This window comes from Euleptes europaea, chromosome 1 (assembly GCF_029931775.1).
Source record: "Euleptes europaea isolate rEulEur1 chromosome 1, rEulEur1.hap1, whole genome shotgun sequence".
Taxonomy (NCBI): Eukaryota; Metazoa; Chordata; class Lepidosauria; order Squamata; family Sphaerodactylidae; genus Euleptes; species Euleptes europaea.
In genome coordinates this window covers 126,770,287-126,791,265 of record NC_079312.1, presented here as the reverse complement: position 1 = coordinate 126,791,265, position 20,979 = coordinate 126,770,287, and the positions used below count along the sequence as shown (strand labels likewise).

Genomic DNA, 20,979 nt, shown 5'->3' with positions numbered 1-20,979 from the left:
AAGAATATTCCTATTGATGTTTGAAGTTACTTTTAATCATTTTGTTAATGTTATTGTAAAAGTTTCCTCATGCACTGAAGAAAATAAAACATGCCTGGGTGAACCTTGAGGTTTTTTAAAAATACTTTTGGTTTTCTGAAATTCCCTCTTGACAAGTGATAGACCAGTTGCATATATACTTGTAACTCTGTCCGTTTTTCTTATTTTGAAGAGCTGGATCTTATTGTATCTAGTCATTCTAAAGCAAGTTGCTAACCCTCATTGTTACAGGAAGTATGCAAGTGTGAGTGCTGTACTTGCTACACAGAGGTCTTGCTGACATTCTAAAGCTTGCTGTACTGTCTCGGATTGCCTATGAAACTTCAGATCACATTCAGCTTTTGTTTAGGAGTTTCCATGTAACCTCTCTCACTGTTGGTTTTTTAAAAAAAATATTTTTCCCTATTACTCTTTAGTTCAGTTCAGATATAAGCTTACTTCTACACCTTGCATCACCGTTGGGGTCCTGACTTGAAGTGTCCCCAGTTTTAAAGACAACTAATGGAGTCTTAAATCTTTAAAAAATTTATTGCATGCATGACAACAATTGAACTCAAAGCACCTTGATACAAAGACATAGAGTAAAAAGTTCCCCAAGCTTATTTATTCGGTTGCTGTCCTACAGTATACTGCATTAGAACCCTTCTACCTTCAGGAATGCCAGCTTCTCCTTGAAATGCATTGCTGCCTTGGTATAAGGAAACAGGACTAGCTATCTAGTACAGCACACTCCCAGCCACAAGTACCAGGTACACTGTTTGCCTATGGACAGTGTATGAACTCTGCTGAGGATTTAAAGCACCTGAGGAAATGTGGAAACTGAAGGGTACAGTGCTTGCCTCAATGCCTATACCGGGGCAAGGTGGGCGAACGGTTTGCTGACTGATACGATTGGTACCCATCAGAGGCAGCCTGCAGGAGGAGGAGCCCGCTTAGAGGATCTTTCCGGCAACGAGCCATAGCTTCCTCGTAATGAATTTTTTCTTTGACGATAGGGTCGACAAGATCCTTTTCATAATTAGATTCGTCTTGCAGCATCATGGCCAGATCACTGCTAAGCATACCTGTCTGGACAGCCTCTGCCACTGGGATACGACCAGTTTTCTTGGGATCTATTAGCCCTCCAGTCAGATGCTGTACCTGCAGGTATGGAAAGGCATTGTCTACGGTCATCCACCCTTTCTGAACTGCCTCTCCTACGGACAATCTTTTTTTGGTGACTGGATCTTCAATCCCTGTGAATGCCTTCTGGGCATTCAGCAGCCTCTGCATGTAAGTGTCGTCAATCAGCCCTCTATCTATGGCTTTATGGACAGAGTAACGATCTCGTGAGATAAGATCAACAATGCCTCCAGTAGCTGCTTGTGCTTCGAAAAGCTTTTGAGCTGTCATTGGGTCCACCAGCTTCTTGTTAAGAGCAGATTTGATATTGTATTTGTTGTCAGTGGTTATGTCATACACCCCAGCGATGGGGAAAGTATCATCACAGAAAGGCATTTGTGGATGAGAAAAGAAGTCCTGTTTTTGTTGGAAAGAGGGGGATGTAATTGGAGACTTCGAGATTATTGAGCCAATAGACAGGGATGAAGTCTGCTTAGTTTCTCCTGCTACCAGCAGAGCAAACTCAGAGATGGGGAGCTTGCCTTCCCTGTAGAGCTGGAATTCTTCCTTTGTAATCCTTCTAAATCGCAAGGCATCATCGATCGAGTACTGCTTTCCACTCTTCTTGTCAAGGAGGACAGACATATCTCCTATGGGCCCGAGGGTTGTAATTTCCTCCCAGTCACACTCTAGTTCTTGCAGATGTATATATTGGCTCCTGTCTATCATACCTCTCTTGTAGGCCTCGTAGGGTGATATGTCCTTGCCAGTCTCTGGATCCAGAATGGAGATCTTTGTTGAAAGATTGGTCTCTCTCATCCTGGTCTCTTGGTTCAGTTCTTCTCTGTTGACTCTGGATTGGAGTTCACGGATAGTCCTCTCTTTTTCATAAATCAGGTCCTTCTCTCTGAGTATGTTTGATTCAAGGAGAGAAAGTTCTTGACCAAGTTGCATCTTTTTTTGTCTGTCATTCTCCGTCCTCTGACTCAAAAGCTTTGTCTGCTCTCTAAGGAAGAGGATTTTCTGTTGCTTCTGCCTTTCTAGTTCCATTAATTCATTCTCAATATCATCTTTTTCTTGCATTATCACATTTTGTGTTTTCTGGAGCTCAATTTCTTCTCTGGACCATGTCCTCTTCATGCCTTCTGCTCTCTCAATTTTCTCCATGAGACGCCTGATATCTTCTTCAGCATTTTGTCGGGTAGATCGCTCCCTACTCAACAGATCCCAAAGACGGGTTCGTTCATTTTCTAATACCCTATCTTTTTCTACTCTGATTACTTCCTTGTAGATGGTCTTTTCCTGGGACTTCTTTTTTTGTAGAGCATCAATCTGGCATTCTAGATTCTTGCACTCCCTCTGTAGGTTCAACACTTCAGCCTTCTCATTATCCAAATCTATTCGCAGGTTGGTAGTAGACTGCTCAAGAACTGGATCTTTCTCTAACTTGACCATTTCCTCCATGATTATTGTCTCTTGAACTGGGGTAGGACTTTCCTCAATTTCCTTTATTCTCAACGTGATCTGCCGCATTTCCTTTTCCAAAGCAAGCCGTTTGTTTCTATCTTCTTGGAAGTTAAGCAACTTTTCCTCCTCTTCCACTGCTGCCCGAAGCTGTTGGACTTCACGTTCCAGCCGTCTGCGATTGCTCACTTCATCATCCAGGCTTCTACTCATTCTGCTATGCTCATCTCGGAGCTTTGGATCTTTCTGCATAACTACTACCTCTTGGACCACAATTTTTTCCTCAGGCTTTCTCCTTTCCAGGAGCATGTACTTATTCTGTAGGTCATAAATGGCATCTTCAGTTGATCTTCTCTTTTGTGATGCAATACGTACTTCCTGGCGGAAACGTTCAGCTTCTTTCTCTAACAGAGGGTCGTTCTCATATCGTACAACCTCCTTAGTAACCAGCTTGGTTTCAACCTTTGATTTTTCCCTCTTCCACTCATCCCGTTCTCCCTGAATCCTGATCAACTGTTCCTGGATCCTTCCATTTGTATTCACAAAATCATTCAATTGTTGTTTCAATAGATCTATTTCTCTCAAAATCTCAGGGCTCTTTTCCATCTTCACCACCTCTTGGATGACCTCTTTAAACTCCACTGTCGGTTTCTGAGACCGGAGAACATTGAGCTCAGATAAGGATGTGTCCACCTCTTGGTCAACCCTTTTTCTTTTCCTTGTAACTTCTTGGAGTTCCTTTTTCAAACGTGCAATCTCCTCTTCTGTCTCTGGGTCAAGCCGGAAGATCTCGTTTATTATTTCTTTAACCTCCACCTTAGGCTTTTGCCACTTCACAGTGCTGTGCATGCTCAGAAGGTCTGTTAGTTCTTTTGCTAGTACCAAGTTCTTGTTCCTCTCCTCTTCAATTAGAGTCTGAAGCTTGGAAGACTCCTTCAGAAGCTCTGGGTCTTGTTCCACTTGCTTCACCTCCTTTACAATGACTTTAGGTTCCGCTGTTTCAATCAGCTTTTCAAGCTCTTCAATTCTGCTTTTCATTTTCCCTATTGTCTCTTCCACAGACTTTCTCTTGAAACTGTCTTCATCAATTTGCATCTGCAATGTCCTGACTGATTTTAGCATCTCTGGGTCCTTTTCCAGCTTGACCACCTCTTTTACCACCACTTTCTCTCGAATGTTGGGCTGTTTTTGCTCCAGAAACCGCAGCTCTTTCCTGAGTTGCTCAAGTTCAGAGGAAGAAGTTAAATTCTCTCTGAGACGCCTGATTTCTTCTCTAAGATGGGCTGCTTGGGCATCTAGGCTTGGATCTTTCTCTATTTTAGTAATCTCTTTGGTAAGTAGCTGGGCTTTCACAACTTTCCTGTCTTTCTCCATTTGAAGGACCTTATGGTTCATCATCTCAATTTCTGCCTGCAGGCTCTTTCTCTTCTTATTCTCATCCTCAATTTGCTGAGATATTTTAGACAGGTTGCTCTCCAGAGTGGGATCTCTGTAATACTCCATCACTTCTTTCTCCTCTACTCTTTCAATGGGCCGCTGGGTCTTCAGTGTCAGAAGTTTGTTCCTCTGTTCTTCCAGCTCCTGCTGAGCCCTGGCTTTCTTGCTCCTTTCCTCTTCCAGCTGAGATTTAAGGGTGTATGATTCTTTCTGTGACTTGGCTGCGTTTTCAGACTGCTGGGTTTGTTCATGTATCACCTGCACTGCCTCGTTTACTTCTTTCTGCAGAAGGAAAAGGCATAAGCAGCTTTAGAAAGGGGAGGAAACATTCTGCCATGAAAATTATCCCAATGCTAATTTTTATAAAGGTAAAGGTAGTTCCCTGTGCAAGCGCCGGGTCATTACTGACCCATATGTTGACGTCACATCAAGACTATGTTTACAGGTTGGTTTGCCATTGCCTTCCCCAGTCATCTACACTTTACCCCCAGCAAGCTGGGTACTCATTTTACCGAACCTCGGAAGGATGGAAGGATGAGTCAACCTTGAGCCGGCTACCTGAAACCGACTTCTGTTGGGATCGAACTCAGGTCGTGAGCAGAACTTTGACTGCAGTACTGCAGCTTACCACTCTGCACCACGGGGCTCTTTCCCAATGTTTTATACAACTGGTTATTTGGATATGCAGTAATATTTCAGTTGTCTAGAGAAGAAATTCAGTGATAAAGAGAAAGAGCTGTGAATTACTAATTTTCGGTCATGAATTAATTTTAGATAAGCTACTGCCCCAGCTCCCCAAGTTTGTATAAGTGGGTAACAGTACTGGTCTCCCTTACACAGCTGTTGAAGAATTGCTGGGAAAATGTTTGAAAGCCTTTCAATACTTAAGAAAAAATATAAATACTATAATCATTGTGACACTTACAAATGGCATGGAAGGGCATCCAAATTCACCTTCCAGTATCAAAGTAAAGATACATTTATAATGTTCATTTTGTAATGAATGACAATTGTGCTTAACTTGATCATTCATCCTCAACTCAGATGAATTCTTAATCATGAATTGTAGACACAATAGAATCATGTTTCTCCTCTCTCCATAAGAAAAAATTCCATCTCAATACTTCTCTTTTTTAATAGGTTTTGTCCTTATGTGCTTATATTTTACAATCTCTTTCAGTCCCATTAAACATTAATCTAACAGAAAAAAAGGAAGAGCATCCAAAATGTTTGACTAAACACCTAATATTATATGGCATAATATTATATCCCTCTCTCATAATACTAGAACACAGGGTCATCTGCTGAAGCTGGAGAGATTCAAAACAGATAAAAGGCAGTATTTCTTCACACAATGCATAGTTAAATTGTGGAACTCTCTGCATCAGGATGTGGTGATGGCTGCCAACTTGGAAGGCTTTCAGAGGGGAGTGGACATGTTCATGGAGGATAGGGCTATTAATGGCTGCTACTGAAAATGGATAGTAGTCGTGATGCATACCTATTCTCTCCAGGTTCAGAGGAGCATGCAGAATATATTAGGCGCTGTGGAACACAGGCAGGACAATGCTGCTGCTGTCGTCTTGTTTGTGGGCTTCCTAGAGGCACCTGGTTGGCCACTGTGTGAACAGACTGCTGGACTTGATAGGCCTTGGTCTGAACCAGCATGGCCTTTCTTATGTTCTTATGGCAATAGGATAAACTGTAGCTAAGCCATTTACTAATATGTTTCTGAAGACTGTGAGCTCAGTAACTTTTACAGCTGTGAAGATGTGCTGATCCATGCTTTAGTAATCTTGAGGCTAGATTACAGTAATACGTTATACGTGGGGCTGCCCTTGAAGATGATCCAGAAGCGGCAGCTGGTGCAAAATGCTGTAGCTCATCTGTAATCTGGGGCTAGCCGATGGAACCATGCTACTTTGCTGGCTGCCGATTAGTTTCCGGGCCCAGTTCAGGGTGTCGGTGCTCAAACTTTAAAGCCCTTCCTGACCTACCTGCCCACATACTTGAAGAAGGACCACTTGCTGCAAGTTCCTGTGCAGCAGCTGTGATCTACCCAGCAAGCTCTGTTGTCTAAGGCAGGGGGGTCGAACTCATTTGTTATGAGGGCTGGATATGACATAAATGTCACTTTGTCAGGCCGGACCATGTGTACTATAAAATTTCATGTCAATTACCATAGATGCAAACTTTATAGAAGAAGAAGAGTTGGTATTTATATGCCGACTTTCTCTACAACTTAAGGAAGAATCAAACTGGCTTACAATCACCTTCCCTTCCCACAACAGTCACCCTGGGAGGTAGGTGGGGCTGAGAGAGCTGTAAGAGAGCTGTGAGTAGCCCAAGGTCACACCCAGCTGGCTTCATGTGTAGAAGTGGGGAAACCAACCCGGTTCACCAGATTAGAGTCTGCCACTCGTGGAGGAGTGAGGAATCAAACCCAGTTCTCCAGATTAGAGTCCACTGCTCCACACCACCGCTCTTAACCACTACACCACGCAGGCAAAGCCAATTAATGATATTTTTTACTTAAAATACAAACATGCTTAACACAATAACACTCTTACAGTATTTTCTTTTATTTAATAGTCTTTGAGCATTGACACCTCAGGTCCGGGGAGGTGCCTGCCTTAGCTGGCTTGCGGCCTGCATAAAAGCTGTCAAGGGGCCAGATCTGGGCCCTGGTACTTATGTTTGACACCCCTAGTCTAAGGCATGTTCTGGCCTGGTCTGGGCTTGGGATTTTCAGTGCCTGTCCCATGCCTCTGGAACAGCCTCCTGGAAGAGGTCGGGGAAAATCCTACCCTTCTGGCTTTCTAGCAAAGCTGTTAAACAACTGTTCCAGAGAGTTTTGGGGACAGCCTAAATCTAGACCGGGGGAGGGGAGGACAACCCTGCTAGTTGGGGCATAAGTTGTTTTAGTTTCTGTGTTTAATGTGTTGCTTTTTATTAAATTGTTTATATTGTCTTTGTATTATTATTACCCACTTTGGGTCCCAGCATGCCTGGGAGAAAGGCAGGCATCTAAATAATAAACAAGCAAGATTCACAAGTACCTTGTCCATAACTTTCTTGGCAAATTCCAGCCGGTTGATCTGTTGTTTATTTTCAGCCGCCGCCTCCGTGTAGAGCTTTGTCACCTCATTTTCCTAAAGCAAATTGGGCCAAAACATCATTTAGGCATCATGGTGCTTCCTCCAATGGCACCTTGCCATTTCCCTTCTACATCAAGCTATTGAAATCTGTTGTGTTACGGCACTGAACAAATTCAGCTCTGTGGGCAAAAGGCAAGTGTGGACCAGGAGTGGGGGACATTACCAGCAGGAATGTGTCTTGCTTGCCTTAAGCCATCTGAATGTGCTTTGTCAATCTGTGCCCTATGGGTGCACAACAAAGTCTGTTACCGCACTAGGTATTCCCAGCGATGTATTAAGAGTTTGAAACTGTTATAAAAAATACTGTTCGCACTTTGTTTGGCCCCTTTAGCTGTGAAGACGTCTTCCAACCATTTTTTAGCCGTGGCATCCAAAAACCCTTTTAAAGCGATGTTTTTTATAACATTTTCAAACTCTTAATACATCGCTGGGAATACATAATGCAGTAACCCCCAAAGTGTCCCTTGATCATTCCTGTTCTCTGTTTGTAACAAAGAATAGTGGGGGGTGATATGTGTGACTGAAAAGTTTGGGTATTTCAGGAAGAAGATGAACGAGATCAGGATCCCCCAAAGTGGCACCTGTGGACACTTTTTCTGGTACCTGCCAAGTGTTTTTAGAAAGTGGGTGGTGCCAGGTGGGGCTTTTGCCCAACAGAGCTTCTGATTGGCCACTGGAGATCGGATTGGCTGAGCAGATTTTTTAAAAATTGCTTTCAGCACAGTGATCTTCACTGCATGACTGAAGGTAATCTTTACGTTTACAAGAATTTTTTTTTTAAACAACATGTTCCTTTTAAAAGGCATCCTATTAAGCAGAGCATCTGCTGGAAATGTTAAACTGTTACTATTAGAGTTATGCATAACCTCACTTCCTGACGTTTTGTGGTTGGCTCCACCTCCTGTGGCAGCCATTTTATGGCTGGCTCAGCCTCCTGTGGCAGCCATTTTGTGGTTGTGCCCACCTCCCTGTGTCTGAATTCCAAAGGTTTAAAGGTGCAGGCTGAAAGAGGTTGGGAACCCTGAACCAGATAATTGTTAGCCAGTTCTGTGATATCGGGTAGTGGTAATTATCTATGGCATCCACTCCAAAGGAAGAGCTTCAGTTTAATGGATGAGCTCATTCAGCATTTTATAAGTGACGTCTGATGCTTGCTTTGTCAGATTTTGGTTTTTTAAAATGTTCTTAAACTACTATCTTTAATAACACTATTTTTATATTTTGTAAGGTGCTTTGAAAGCCTAAATTCTGGTTAAACGGAATAAACACAAATAGTCAACCTGTACTCAAGCTCTCAAGCTCTCACCTGCATCTGGATGCTCTCCTGAAGTGGAGTTACCCGGAGACGCTTAGCGGAGTAAGCAGTCAAAGCAGGGTCCAGGGATGATCGATATTTTCCTGCCTGTATTTCGTAATCCTGTTTAAAATAAATAAATAAAAGAGTCAAAGGAGAATAGGCTGGTTCACCCTCTGGAAGTGGAAAATAAGCAGAAAATCTGAAAACATACATTGAGAATCGACTGCACATTCTGGGATAAGTTGACCACAGAATTCTTAGCAGATTCTTTGCTCTGTATTTCATCTGCCAGTCTCTACAGAAAAACAAACAATCAAAGTTAGGATAAAATCCAGCAGGGTACAGTATCATTTCTCTATAAAGCAGCAGCAGAGTACCTGATAGTCTACAAATTAAAAAAGGGCATGCTCCAAAGGGGCTGCGATCCTGCTTTTTGATATGGCTTCTTCACACATGCACTCATTGCTTGATATTGCAGCCACTGAATAAAGAACTCGCCCCAAGATAGTTTACACTTGCAGAACTGCTTTCCATTCTATCTCGTTCCATATCCTATTTTCATCACTTCATTTTATTAAGTCCCGCACATGAGAAGCATGGCAGGAGCCTTTCTTCCCACTCCTTAGCTGAAGAAATCACAGTGCTCACCTTCTGGGCCTGCAGCTTGTAGTTGATTTGACTCGGCCCATCTGTGGTCTTGACCTGATACGTGGGCAGATTGTTGAGCCAGAACATCAAGTTCTCATTGGCATTTTGGAACTGCTGGTAGGTGAGGCTGGTATTCCGGAGCGTCTTCTCCCTGCACATAAAGTGGAAGACACAGATTAATAAAAGAAACCTCTTGGTTGAGCATAGGGTTGCATGATGTGTTGTGGTGTATTTATTTTTATGGCCCAGTGTGTGGGAAGGATCCACCCATCAATGCTATTTGACTATCCAGCTCTGTGGATTAGATTCCCTGACTCTATGGATCAGATTATTTCCCAAAAGTAGTTGGTTGGGTAGATTAGTGGCATAGGCTAAAAGTATGGTTGCCAACTGCCAGGTAGTAGCAGGTGTGACAGCAGGTAGACTTCCACTGACTATGGAAGCTCCACTGATTTAGCAATTTGTAATAATCTCTTTTCCTTTCTGTAATATGTATTAGGACAGCCAGGGAATAGCTTGTTGCTGGGCAGAATCTCCCTGTGTGTCTGTGAGCTAGTAACTGGGGCAAGAGTCATGGAGGGTTACAGTAAACCATAACAAGAACTGGATAGAACTGAACTGTACTGCGCCACCTCTATGTCTGGAGTGTTATCAACGCTACCCTGAATGTTGATGGGTTGTCATATCTTGAATTTGGATAAATATCCCTTCCTCAGTATGATCGGGGCTCAGAGATTTTTACTCGGTAGAGTGCTCTGGGTCGCAGCTGCCAGAATAAACTGTTTTCTTGAATAACGATCTCAGGTCTCTCTCTCCCCCCACGAACCCTTGTTTACTGTATCACAGGAGATCTCCCGCTATTACAACTGATCTCCAGCCGACAGATCAGTTCCCCTGGAGAAAATGGCTGCTCTGACAATTGGACTCTATGGTATTGAAGTCCTTCCCTTCCCCAAACCCCACCCTTTTCAAACTCCGTCCCAAAAACCTCCAGCCGGTGGCATAAAGGGACCTGACAATCCTAGTTGAGTACTATGTAAGAACATAAAAATAGCCATGCTGAATCAGACCAATAGTCCATGTATTGTAGCAAGGCACAGGAGTCCAGGAACCCGCCTACCATTTTCCATCTGCTGGGATGGGCTCTACCACCTCTGATGCCAGTGGGGGGCACTGTAACTGGGAGGAAGGCCTGCAACATAGCCATGGAGCTGCCCGCAGGACCAATGCTGGCCAGGTAATACCTGGGCCAGTTTAGTCCCTCCTTTCCTTTCAAACTTTAAAGGGACATAACCCATCTCAGGCCAGTGTGCACGTCTGAAGGTGGGGAGACTGTGACACCTGTTGTTTTTATGTTGTTGAACATATACTGGTGCCCCCTAAAAGAAAATGAGGAGGAAAGTTTCCCCATCCATCTCTGAGATCCCAGTTGATACTTTATAAAGGAGGCTAAACATATCTGTTTACTTCTCACTACTGAGTCTTCCCATTCGGTCTGCCAATCCAGCACTTTCCAGTATGACCACAGACCAACAGTTGACTGCATTGTGTGTTGAATTAGGTGCAGTGTGACCATTCCAGTTTCCTTCTGTATGTGCGTATGTACAGTGTAATACCAAGACTGGGTGCTTTTCCTTTTGAACTCCCCTCCCACCACCACCAAGTCTGTTGCTCTTCAAAACCTCTCTCCACTCAGCAGTGACAGACAAACTCAAGTGGTACTGCTGTTATAGAAAAGTGCTTCACGACGGACAGGGCCCACCCTGTCCAAGCAGTAAAAGGCACACTCACCCTTCTCTGTTGACAAGGCAAATCTCTGCTTCTGCAAGATGGGACCACTTTTACTCTAGCTCTAGGAAGCGTGACACAACTCTCTTGCTGCTGGGAAATGATGAGCTGGTCATTTGGAGATGAGACAATGGCCATGTACGCAGGGCTGGTTTCCCCGTGGTCACCCCCACCGACTGCTTGGGGGCTTCCTTTTGATTATGCATGCCTTTCCCAACTGTCAGAGGTCGCCTTGCACTCCCTGTGAGTTTCCGTGCATTTTGCCCGAGTTTTCCAGATTCTGGGTTAAAACACTATCCGGAAAACATGGGCAAAATGCGAAGAAACATGCGGGGAGAGCGAGGCGACCTCTGACAGACAGGAAAGGCATGCATAATAAAAAGGAAGCCCCGAAGAAGTCGGCAGGGTGACCGTGAGGAAAACAGCTCTGCATAAATGGCCATCAACAGCAAAATGGCTACCAGACCTACCTACACTTTCACTTATGTTTCCATACAGAGGCAGCTTCATTATGTGGCCTTTGGGGACATCTGCAGTACAATTGCAGTGAAATCTTGGACAGAAAAGTGGTCTCAGAAGCCATCACTTGAAAGACCGACAGCTCCAAATCAAGCATTTTAAACAAGAGGTTTTCTGACTGGCCATGTGTGGAAAGGGTTTGGCTTCTTACCGGTGATCCAGTTGGTCCGCTACCGCATGATAGCGGTCATTAAGGAGCTGGACCTCCTTCTTTTGCCTTGGTAGATCTGGGCAGTACTCTTGGAAGTTGTTCTGCACGGCACTGCAGCTGTGCTCGGCGTCCTTGAGGCCACGGTTGAGCTTTAACAAGCTGTCTTCATGTTTGACTAACTCTCGCTTCAGTTTCTACGAAGGGAAGAGACACTTGATTCAGAACAGCAATCTTTATTTAAACCCTCGTGTGAAAAAAAATAATCTAGGACAGTTGCCTTCCTGGAGTATTCAATCCTGCACCACCCAAAGGCTGAGATAGACTAGTTGTACTGAGCAGAAATTAAAGGAAAGGCACCGATATTCATTAATACTGATTATTTTTTTCAAGTGTGAAAGAGGACAAAGAAACGGTTTCACGGGAGTTTTAGGAAAAAACGGAAAAGATGCAAATCCAGGTGGTTGTATCACTGGAGAGAAAGTTACATGGACAGGCCCATGGGAAGAGTAAGTTTAGAAGTGCGACCAGGAAAGAAGTGGGGTAAGGAAGAACATCAAGGCAGTTGTGCAAAAGCTTGCTGGAGGGGATGCAGTCTGTCCAGTTAACAGACTGTAGGAACCAGGAGAGACATTCAAGCCCTGTCGGGCAAAGTTAGAAATTTTTCAGCACCCTGTGCCAAAGGTCATCTTCCCCAAAGGTCTCTCCAGTGGGGACAGTTCTGGCAAATTTTGCCCCTAAGACCAAGATGTGCTCCGCCTACTTTTGTCACGGGCCACAAAGAACATCTGTGGAAGAGAACCAGTGAGCCATATTGGGGAGGCTTCATGCAACCCTCTAAGAACATCAGAAAGGCCATGCTGGATCAGACCAAAGTCCATCAAGTCCAACAGTCTGTTCACACAGCAGCCAACCAGGTGCCTCTAGGAAGTCCACAAACAAGACAACTGCAGCAGAATTATCCTGCCTGTGTTCCAAAGCACCTCATATAATAGGCACACTCCATATCTTGAGATCTGTCATTTGAGTTTGGCTCAGCTCTCTTTGCAATGTTTTTGACCTCTGGAATTAACTCATGCCCGATGGTTCTGGGTTACATCTGATTTCTGGAAGGTGAAGAACAATGATGCTTGAATGGGGTCTGGTTGGACTGAGTGATCTCTGGTAGACCTGGCAGGTGAGAACTGGATTGGACAAGGGGTGGGTGGGTATCTGCCAAACTAGAGATAATTGAAAGATCTTCACATATTTATTGCCCATCGTCTCCTGTTTACATGTTAAGTAGCGTGTGTGTGGCGAAGAGGGCATGGGGACACGAGCAAAACCCTGTCCTCTTCTACATCACTGCATTCCAATAGCTCACTTCTGCTATTGGAGCTGGCCAGGGAGAAAACGACTAAAGTAACACAGCACTGAGAGAAAAGGCAGAGGAGAAGTGCTGGGCTCCATTCCTCGCCTCCATGTGCTCCATGGGGTTTGATTCCCCGCTCTTCCACATGAGCAGCAGCAGCTAATCTGGTGAACTGGATTTGTTTCTCCACTCCTACACACGAAGCCAGCTGGGTTACCTTGGGCTAGTCACAGCTCTGTTAGAGCTCTCTCAGCCCTACCTACCTCACAGGGTTTCTGTTGTGGGGAGGGGAAGGGAAGGTGATTGTAAGCCGGTGTGAGTCTCCCTTAAGTGGTAGAGAAAGTTGGCATATAAAAACCAACTCTTTTTCTTCTTCCATTTTCAGTTAAAACAAGATTTACAGGTGAAGAGATACAAGATGTTTCTCCTATCACACCTCTCTGTTTCTGAAGAGATGAATTCATGAGCAAGGACAACTGTTTGACTAGTCAGTTTGCAAAGTAATTTCTGACATTATGATATTGATTTGATATTCTCCTGGAGAATTATGAATGAAAATTGTTGAGAACTGATCGACTATTGCATGTATCCTGTTACAAAAACTATGAGGTTGGACAAATGAGCTCCATGTGTCTCTGCAAACACATAAAGCTGCCTTATAATGAATCAGACCATTGGTTTATCAGCGTCAGTACTGCCAGCTCTCCAGGGTCTCAGGTGATGGTCTTTCACAGCTCCTGTTACCCAATCCTTTAACTAGAGATGCCAGATTGAACCTGCGACCTTCTGCATGCAAAGCAGATGTTCTACCACTGAGCCACAGTTCCTCCTCAGACCATAGCTCCTGATCACAGCTATGCCCCTGACTCTCACCTGCAGTTCATTGGCCCGATCTGGCAGTGCATTGGGCGAAGCTGGGATGGTGCCATCATGGGCCAGCTTGGCCTCAAAGGTGCTAACGATCTTGTCCGTGTTCTCTATTTGATTCTCCAGATTCAGTCCTGCTTTGGCTCTGAGAAGACAGTGTAAAGCCAAAGGTCAAAATTTCACTCCAGTCTTGTTTTCCTCCACTCGTATTATTGGAGTCAAAATGCCGGAAGCCCTCTACAATGCATTTTTGCCCTCCCATCACGGACAGCCTGACCATTCATTGCTAACAGTTATTGATCTGATGTCACTTACTTTTCATCGTAGAGCCTGGAGAGCACCTTAACATCATTGTATTTGTTCTTTATGTTGTTCAGCATCACAGGGAGCTGAGAGGCAGAGGTGCTAGTTGGCTTCTCAGAAAGATAGGTCTCGCACTCCTTCTGAACAGCTTCCTTCTCTGCACCAGTGTCTTCAAATCTCCTTGTTGTTCCCTGATAAAAGATTTTTTGTTTTGTTTACATCAAGCACTGAAGTTCAACGTAGAGCAACAGGCAACTGTAAAATGACCAAGGCTGATCTCGGGTGGAGACACATGTCTCTACAACACACAGGGGATTCAAAGCCATTGGGCTAGTGGGGTGTGTGTGTAACAGCATATCAGTTTATGTGGCCTAATTTGCTTTTTATTCATTTGAGGCATTTCTTATCTGCTCTTTTTCTGCCTCCAGGGTGGCTTACAAAATTAAAACAGTGACAACATATTATTATCATATTAATAAAATGATAGAATACAATGGACAAAGATGGCAATACTACAGACTTTGGCTCCGTTTCCATTAAAATCTTTCACCAAATGTGTGAGAAAAGAGATCGCGGCCAAGCGAGCAAGCTCTCCGTCTCTCAGCACTTGCCTCGTGGTCTCGGACCCGCTGAACAAGATCCTCTGCAGGGGCACTGTAGTTTAGTGGGGACCTCAGGCGACCAAATATCTCCTTCTTGACCTGGTCCAAATCGCCATCAATCTTTTCCAGTTTGTGGAGTAGATAGTCAGCATGGGGTTCACCTCGACCCACGGTAGAGCCTCTAACTGGAACTGGATCGACAATTAATTTCGATTAAAGCAAGCAAAACTTGGAATTTCCATACAGGTTCGCAGTTGCTACTGTACCTACATTTTCCACCCCACATTTGTCACATTCACAATGAAAGCTGATCTGTCCTCAAGCTTTCTGCTAGAAAACCCAAAGTAGGATCTTGCAGTTCCGTGGAAATGTAGCGGAGTGCTTCACCTGCCCAATCCCACTGCAGCAGCACTGCAGTTTCCAACAAGAAAACAGCCAATATGACACGTACCCTGCTGGCTGGGTTTAATGGGCTCTTTGTGGCTGCTTCTCAGGGTGTTCTGGACTATAGCTCTCCTCTCCTTCACTGTGTTCAGCTCACTTTCCAGCCTAAATATGATGGTAAAGAAGTTAACGTTCACAGCATGCCTTTCCCTGCAATGCAAGTTTGTCTACACGAGCAGTTCCCAAACGTTTTGAGTCATGGAGCACTTTTCATGAGAGAAATTCATCACGGAGCACTAATTTTCACCTAGCAACTATATACTAAACCGAATGACAGTAGTATTTTTCTTTCCAATCTCTTCACGGAGCACTAGGAGATGTTTCGAGGAGTACCAAGTACTTCATGGAACACCGTTTGGGAACCACTGGTCTACACACTTTTTTTAAAAAAGAAGGGAGTTTCCTAGTGGTGCATTGACACAATCACACATTTTTTGTTCCTCATGAATTGATCAGGGGACGGGGGCAGGAATCACATCTGTTGTCCTCCCTCCCCAGCAATCATCAGTACAGTAAAGAAGTACCGCTATCTGTTTATGTATAATTCACTCTACCATCTATGCTTTATTTATTCTGTATCTGAGCGGGTGGGCGGGGGGGGGGGCTGCTTCTACTGGAGCCGCTTCCCTTGCTGCTCCCGTAACATCTCTGGGAAGCAATTTTACGGACTGACAGATGGCATAGGAAATGACCACAGCCATTGCCTGAACGGAGAGACTGCTTGTTACGGACCCCCAGAGGCATTTGATGGGGGAAACAGCAATGCATATGCGGCTGTCATACCTCTTGGGTACCATATGGACTAGCTTTGTAACCACCCTTTGTTTTAACCGCTCTTTGTTCATAAAGTTCATGATGACAAGGTACATTTCTCTCAGTCTAATACATACTCATGAGGCATTTGCAATCCTGTGTTACTTTGTAGTGTATTAATTATATTAAGCCTGTCACTAGACACTGGGGAGTGTTTTACGAATCACATCAATTACAATGGCATTTCCACCATTTCAATTCTCTGGAAAAGCAGGAAACAGTTGTTTTCACCATACCTTATCCGCCCTGTGTGTATAAATAAAAAGTAGCTAATATATTCAGAGATTACTGTTCCTCATTAACTGAGCTAGTCAGTGTTCCCTAGAGTTTCTCAGGGCTGTCAAATAACTGCTGGATTTCCAGATGATATCCATTCTCATTTCTTCAGGGCAGATTGTGACCAGAAATCTCATCGTACTGATATAACATTTACGCTCTCTTACAGGCTTATCTTCAAAGTGATTTGTTCAGGTAGCCACTGGACTGAACGTTATTTATGAACCATTTGTGAATCAGAGCTCCTTAGTGCTACTATGTCTACTGTGTAGCTGTGATCTTGTATTGACATCACCTATTTGTGGAAGTTGCTTAGCCATCTTCCACTATGGGTTTTGTTGTGTGTCCATGTGCACATTCCTACAGATGATATCTGTGATATCTCAAAGAAGAGACTGGGGAGGGATGTGTGTTCTGGCAGACCAGGTGGCCTCTATGGTTGGTTGGAGGGCAGAAAAGTGCGATTGAAAAGTGTGACTGAAAAAAGAATAGGTGTCAATGTACATGCCATCCATGAAAAGAATAAGCAGAAGAATAAATAGTGGCAAGAGGCCCAAGGGTATTTCCCAAGGGTATATAATGAAGGAAATCCTGTAGATTTCTTATCAGAATTAGCTTTAGTTGGTTGTCAATACTTGGGTGTATATATGCCACCTAGGAAATACCAGCACTAATTAGCCAGGATGTCACAGATCCACATGGGAGGGGAGGCAGAATCTACAAAGAGTGACGTGCAAGGAACTGGGAAGGATGTAGCCTAATTAAAATACCTGTTTCAGAGAAAGTGCTGAGCAACTAGCTACATAAACAGTGGTGTTTTGAAAGAAATAATCCAGAGAAAAGGGGAGTAGGGGCCATATAGTTAAGTTCTTTATGCTTAATTATACTGGCTCGTATTGTACCTCCTGAAAATGCTTATATGGATACTATTACAAGTGCCTTAAGGTATAATCACATATTCAGCATAAGTATTTATTTATTTCAGTTCTGTCTTTCTCCCCAGTGGAGATTCAAAGCAACATATTGTTCTCTTGTCCTCCATTTTATTCTCACAACAACACTGTGAGACAGGTTACGGTGAGAGTGTGTGACTGATCCAAGGTCATCCAGGGAGCTTCCATGGCAGAGTGAGGATTTGAACCTGGGTCTCCCAGACCCTCACCCCACACTCTAGCCACTGCATCACATGTCTCACTGTCAAAGCTCATCACATGAAAATCACCCAGTGTGAATCGGTGTCCTGTGTGTGATCACAGTGTATATGACTGAAACCAATATCCATGACTCCAAGCCTACTTTAAAGAGTATCACAATAATTTTCATATACAGTGATGCTCTGTAGAGCCAATTCACATCTGCACTCAATTAGCTGGCATAGGGGAACATCAGAGCATAGGTAATCCCATCCCTATCCTGTAAATTCTGCCACCAGTGGGAACCAGAACTTTTTGGTACGTACATCCCCCTCAGTAATCCTGTGTTACAGAAAGGCCCTGATACCTAGGGTTGCCAGCTCCAGGTTGGGGAATACCTGGAGATTTTGGGGGTGGAGTCTCAGGAGGGCGGGGTTTGGAAAGGGGAGGGACTTAAAGGCCAAAGATTCCAATGGTCAAAGCGGCCATTTTCTCCAGGGGAACTGATATCTATCGCCTGGAGATCAGTTGTAATAGCGGGAGGTCTCCAGCCACCACCTGGAGGTTGGCAACCCTACTGAGACCTCTAATGATTATGATGCCTCAGGAAAATTTTCAGGATCAGAACCTCATACTCATTCCTACAAAGGATTTGTTTTTAAAAGTCACCAATAAAGAAGAGGCAGGAAATGTATTCACAGCTCTTTGAAACTCATATGCAAGCTATGTACACTCAGGACAAAACAGAGAAGGAAATAAGCTGTGTGCTCACCTGTTAACTCTCTCTATGGCCTCCAGGTCTGGAGGTGGAATAGTGAAGCAAGCGGCAGGAGCTGCCTTGGTCTCTCTGCTGGCATTCTGTACCACCCAGTTCTCTTGGTTGCTGTTGTCGTTCAAAGTATACTTCTCACCCCTTTGAAGCTGCACCTCAGAGAAGGGAGATGGATGAGGGTCTTGGTTTCGAGTGGGTTTAAATATGGCCAGCCATTGCCAGAAAAGTCAAATTCCAAACTTTTTTTTTTCAGATGTCACAAAATCCTGCCCTTCACTGTTCAAACACGCAAGTGCTCTGGGTCTAACTAACTGATCCCAAAGGAATATTAAAATACATAGAAAACTTCTCCTCACCAGGCTGGCCAACTTCACCTGTAGTTATTCTGTTACTATAAAGGGTCTACTATAAACATTGTGTGGTGTTTCAATGACTGCCTCCATTGGGTTAGTTCCACATTACCACTTACATAAACAGATAGCACTTCTGATTCTATGGGGGCAGTGGGGGAAAGATCCAGCAATTTCTTTGGATTGCCTTTCCAGTTGTAGCTTCCCATACTATATCCCACACTAGGGTTGCCCGGTTCCTCTTTGCCACCGGTGGGAGGTTTTTGGGGTGGAGCCTGAGGAGGATGGGGTTTGGGGAGGGGAGAGACTTCAATGCCATAGAGTCCAATTGCCAAAGCAGCCATTTTATCCAGGGGAACTGATCTCTATCGGCTGGAGATCAGTTGTAATAGCAGGAGATCTCTAGCTAGTACCTGGAAGTTGGCAACCCTATCCTACACTGTTACTGAGGATCTCGGGCCTTTAGGAGTGGCTGTCAGGGGATGCACAGGCTGTAACAGTACCGGAGAAGGGGGAAATATATGTTCCAGGGCTAGAACTCAGCTTGCAGTTCTCCAGATCCTGCCCATCATAGGGGTTTTTTAAGTATTATTTTGAGGTTTTGTTAAAGTGACTGAAGAGGAAAAGGAGTTTTGCATACCTAACAAGTTACAACTATATATAACATAGCAACTGCTATACATTAAGATGAAGAAGTGTTAACAATTCAGAGTTGTTGTTTTAATTATTCTTCCTTGAGGCATTGGGTTGAAGGACAGTCTACAAGAGTGAGGTATTTTGTTGGGTCATTACACACCTCAGGTATCATCCCTGTATCCCTTCATCCTGTACTATAAAAATAACTTTCAACCAAGGTATTTTAGTAATCGAAGGGGCAACCTTATGGGACATTAGGGCAAAGTGATGCTTACACACAAAGAAAATGGCCTCTTGAAGAGACAAACGGACTTTCCATATTTTGCATCAGTAAAGAAACTTTACTGATGAAAACTTTACTGAAGGCCAGTTGACAAAACTTTCTTTTTTACTACAGCTGAAATGAATGTTAAAATGTTTAGAAAATTACTATACAAAATTGCAAATGAAAATGTTCTTTTAAAAAGCAAAACAGGAAACATATCCTCACATAAATTACATGTTTTTGATTTCAGTTTTGAGTCTTATGTTTGGTTCTGTCCTTGGGAACATATTTTGCTGTTCCCATTCAAACCCCACAGTTTCAAATGTGTGAAATCTGCCAGATTTAAAATTAAAATAATTTGTTTTCTATTTCAGCATTAGATTTTAATTTCCCTATGGAAGTGACACATCCATTTTGGCTAAGACAGTATTCCCTAATCTAATATCTCTGGGCTCTGCTTGTGGCATGCTACAATTTAGCTATTATACTGTTTTAGGGATTTGGGGGCGAAGTTGTTAGCGAGACAAGATAGCTTTGCCCTATCATTTCACAGCTCTGTGATGAGCTCTAAGGGGTAACAACAGGAGGGGTAGTCCAGAGCTCTTTTTGCAGGGGAATTTTTCTGTCTTCTGTGGTTGACAAATGATAGGCAATGTTTTACAATGCCCATAGATTCACCAAGTAGCATGACTATGCCCGTTGTTACCCCAACAAATCCCTAGGAGTCCAAGGCCATACAATGCCCAAAGCATGTCCAAGAAATTACACCGAACTGAACCACTCCAGCAAGCCCAAGGGTCAGAGCTGGCAGACGGGCACAAGGGAGACTTGCGCGAAACTTGTGAAAAACTATGCCGTCTGGCCTAGGAGCTTGTGACTCCATGATATAACTCCCAGATTCTGGTATCATAAAGAGTGGTTAATATTTGAAGGATTTAAACATTCTGGAATGCTTAAATACATATCCTGTCAGATAGGGCATTCTATTCACCTTCCTGAACTAATCACAAACTATAGGATCACCTTGTGTCAAAATTAACATAGCCTCAGAACAGTTCGTGTCGTATTTTTGAGCCCCTACAAATAGGGTTGCCAACCTCCAGGGACTAGCTGGAGATCTCCTGCTATTACAACTGATCTCCAGCCAATAGAGATCAGTTCACCTGGAGAAAATGGCCGCTTTGGCAATTGGACTCTATGGCATTGAAGTCCCTCCCTTCCCCAAACCCCGCCCGCCTCAGGCTCCGTGCCAAAAACCTCCCGCTGGTGGCGAAGAGGGACCTGGCAAACCTACCGTTCAACTCTCACAAGACCCTGCAAAATGGTGAGGAAAATGGGATAAATATCCAACCTGGGGACAGAAGCACAGAGTAGTCCATTTTGCTGTGCACAAACTTTGCAGCCCTTATCCTCCGAGGAGACTCTGCAAGGCAATATGGTTTAGCACCCAAACAGAGTAACAGTTTGGAAGGTTTTATGATCATCTCACATGGTTGCCTTTCGGAGAGGAAGCGGGGGGGTATCAATGTGGAGTGCTCTCACATTGCATTATTCCTTGTTAAACATGG

At 43.9% G+C, this 20,979-nt stretch overlaps 1 protein-coding gene across 1 annotated transcript in view; it reads right to left on the bottom strand.

Moving 5' to 3' along the window:
- Positions 1–589: 589 nt before the first annotated feature.
- EVPL (envoplakin) overlaps positions 590–20,979 on the bottom strand; it is a 53,509-nt gene continuing 33,119 nt past the window's right edge. Inside the window, exons 12-22 of the mRNA XM_056856891.1 lie at positions 18,161–18,309; positions 15,174–15,271; positions 14,732–14,913; positions 14,133–14,311; positions 13,824–13,962; positions 11,603–11,796; positions 9,145–9,295; positions 8,708–8,791; positions 8,506–8,616; positions 7,101–7,193; positions 590–4,323 (exon numbers count right to left, since the gene is read on the bottom strand). Coding sequence (XP_056712869.1) covers positions 880–4,323; positions 7,101–7,193; positions 8,506–8,616; positions 8,708–8,791; positions 9,145–9,295; positions 11,603–11,796; positions 13,824–13,962; positions 14,133–14,311; positions 14,732–14,913; positions 15,174–15,271; positions 18,161–18,309 — 4,824 coding nt within the window. The 3' untranslated portion in view covers positions 590–879. The remainder of the gene's footprint in view (positions 4,324–7,100; positions 7,194–8,505; positions 8,617–8,707; positions 8,792–9,144; positions 9,296–11,602; positions 11,797–13,823; positions 13,963–14,132; positions 14,312–14,731; positions 14,914–15,173; positions 15,272–18,160; positions 18,310–20,979) is intronic.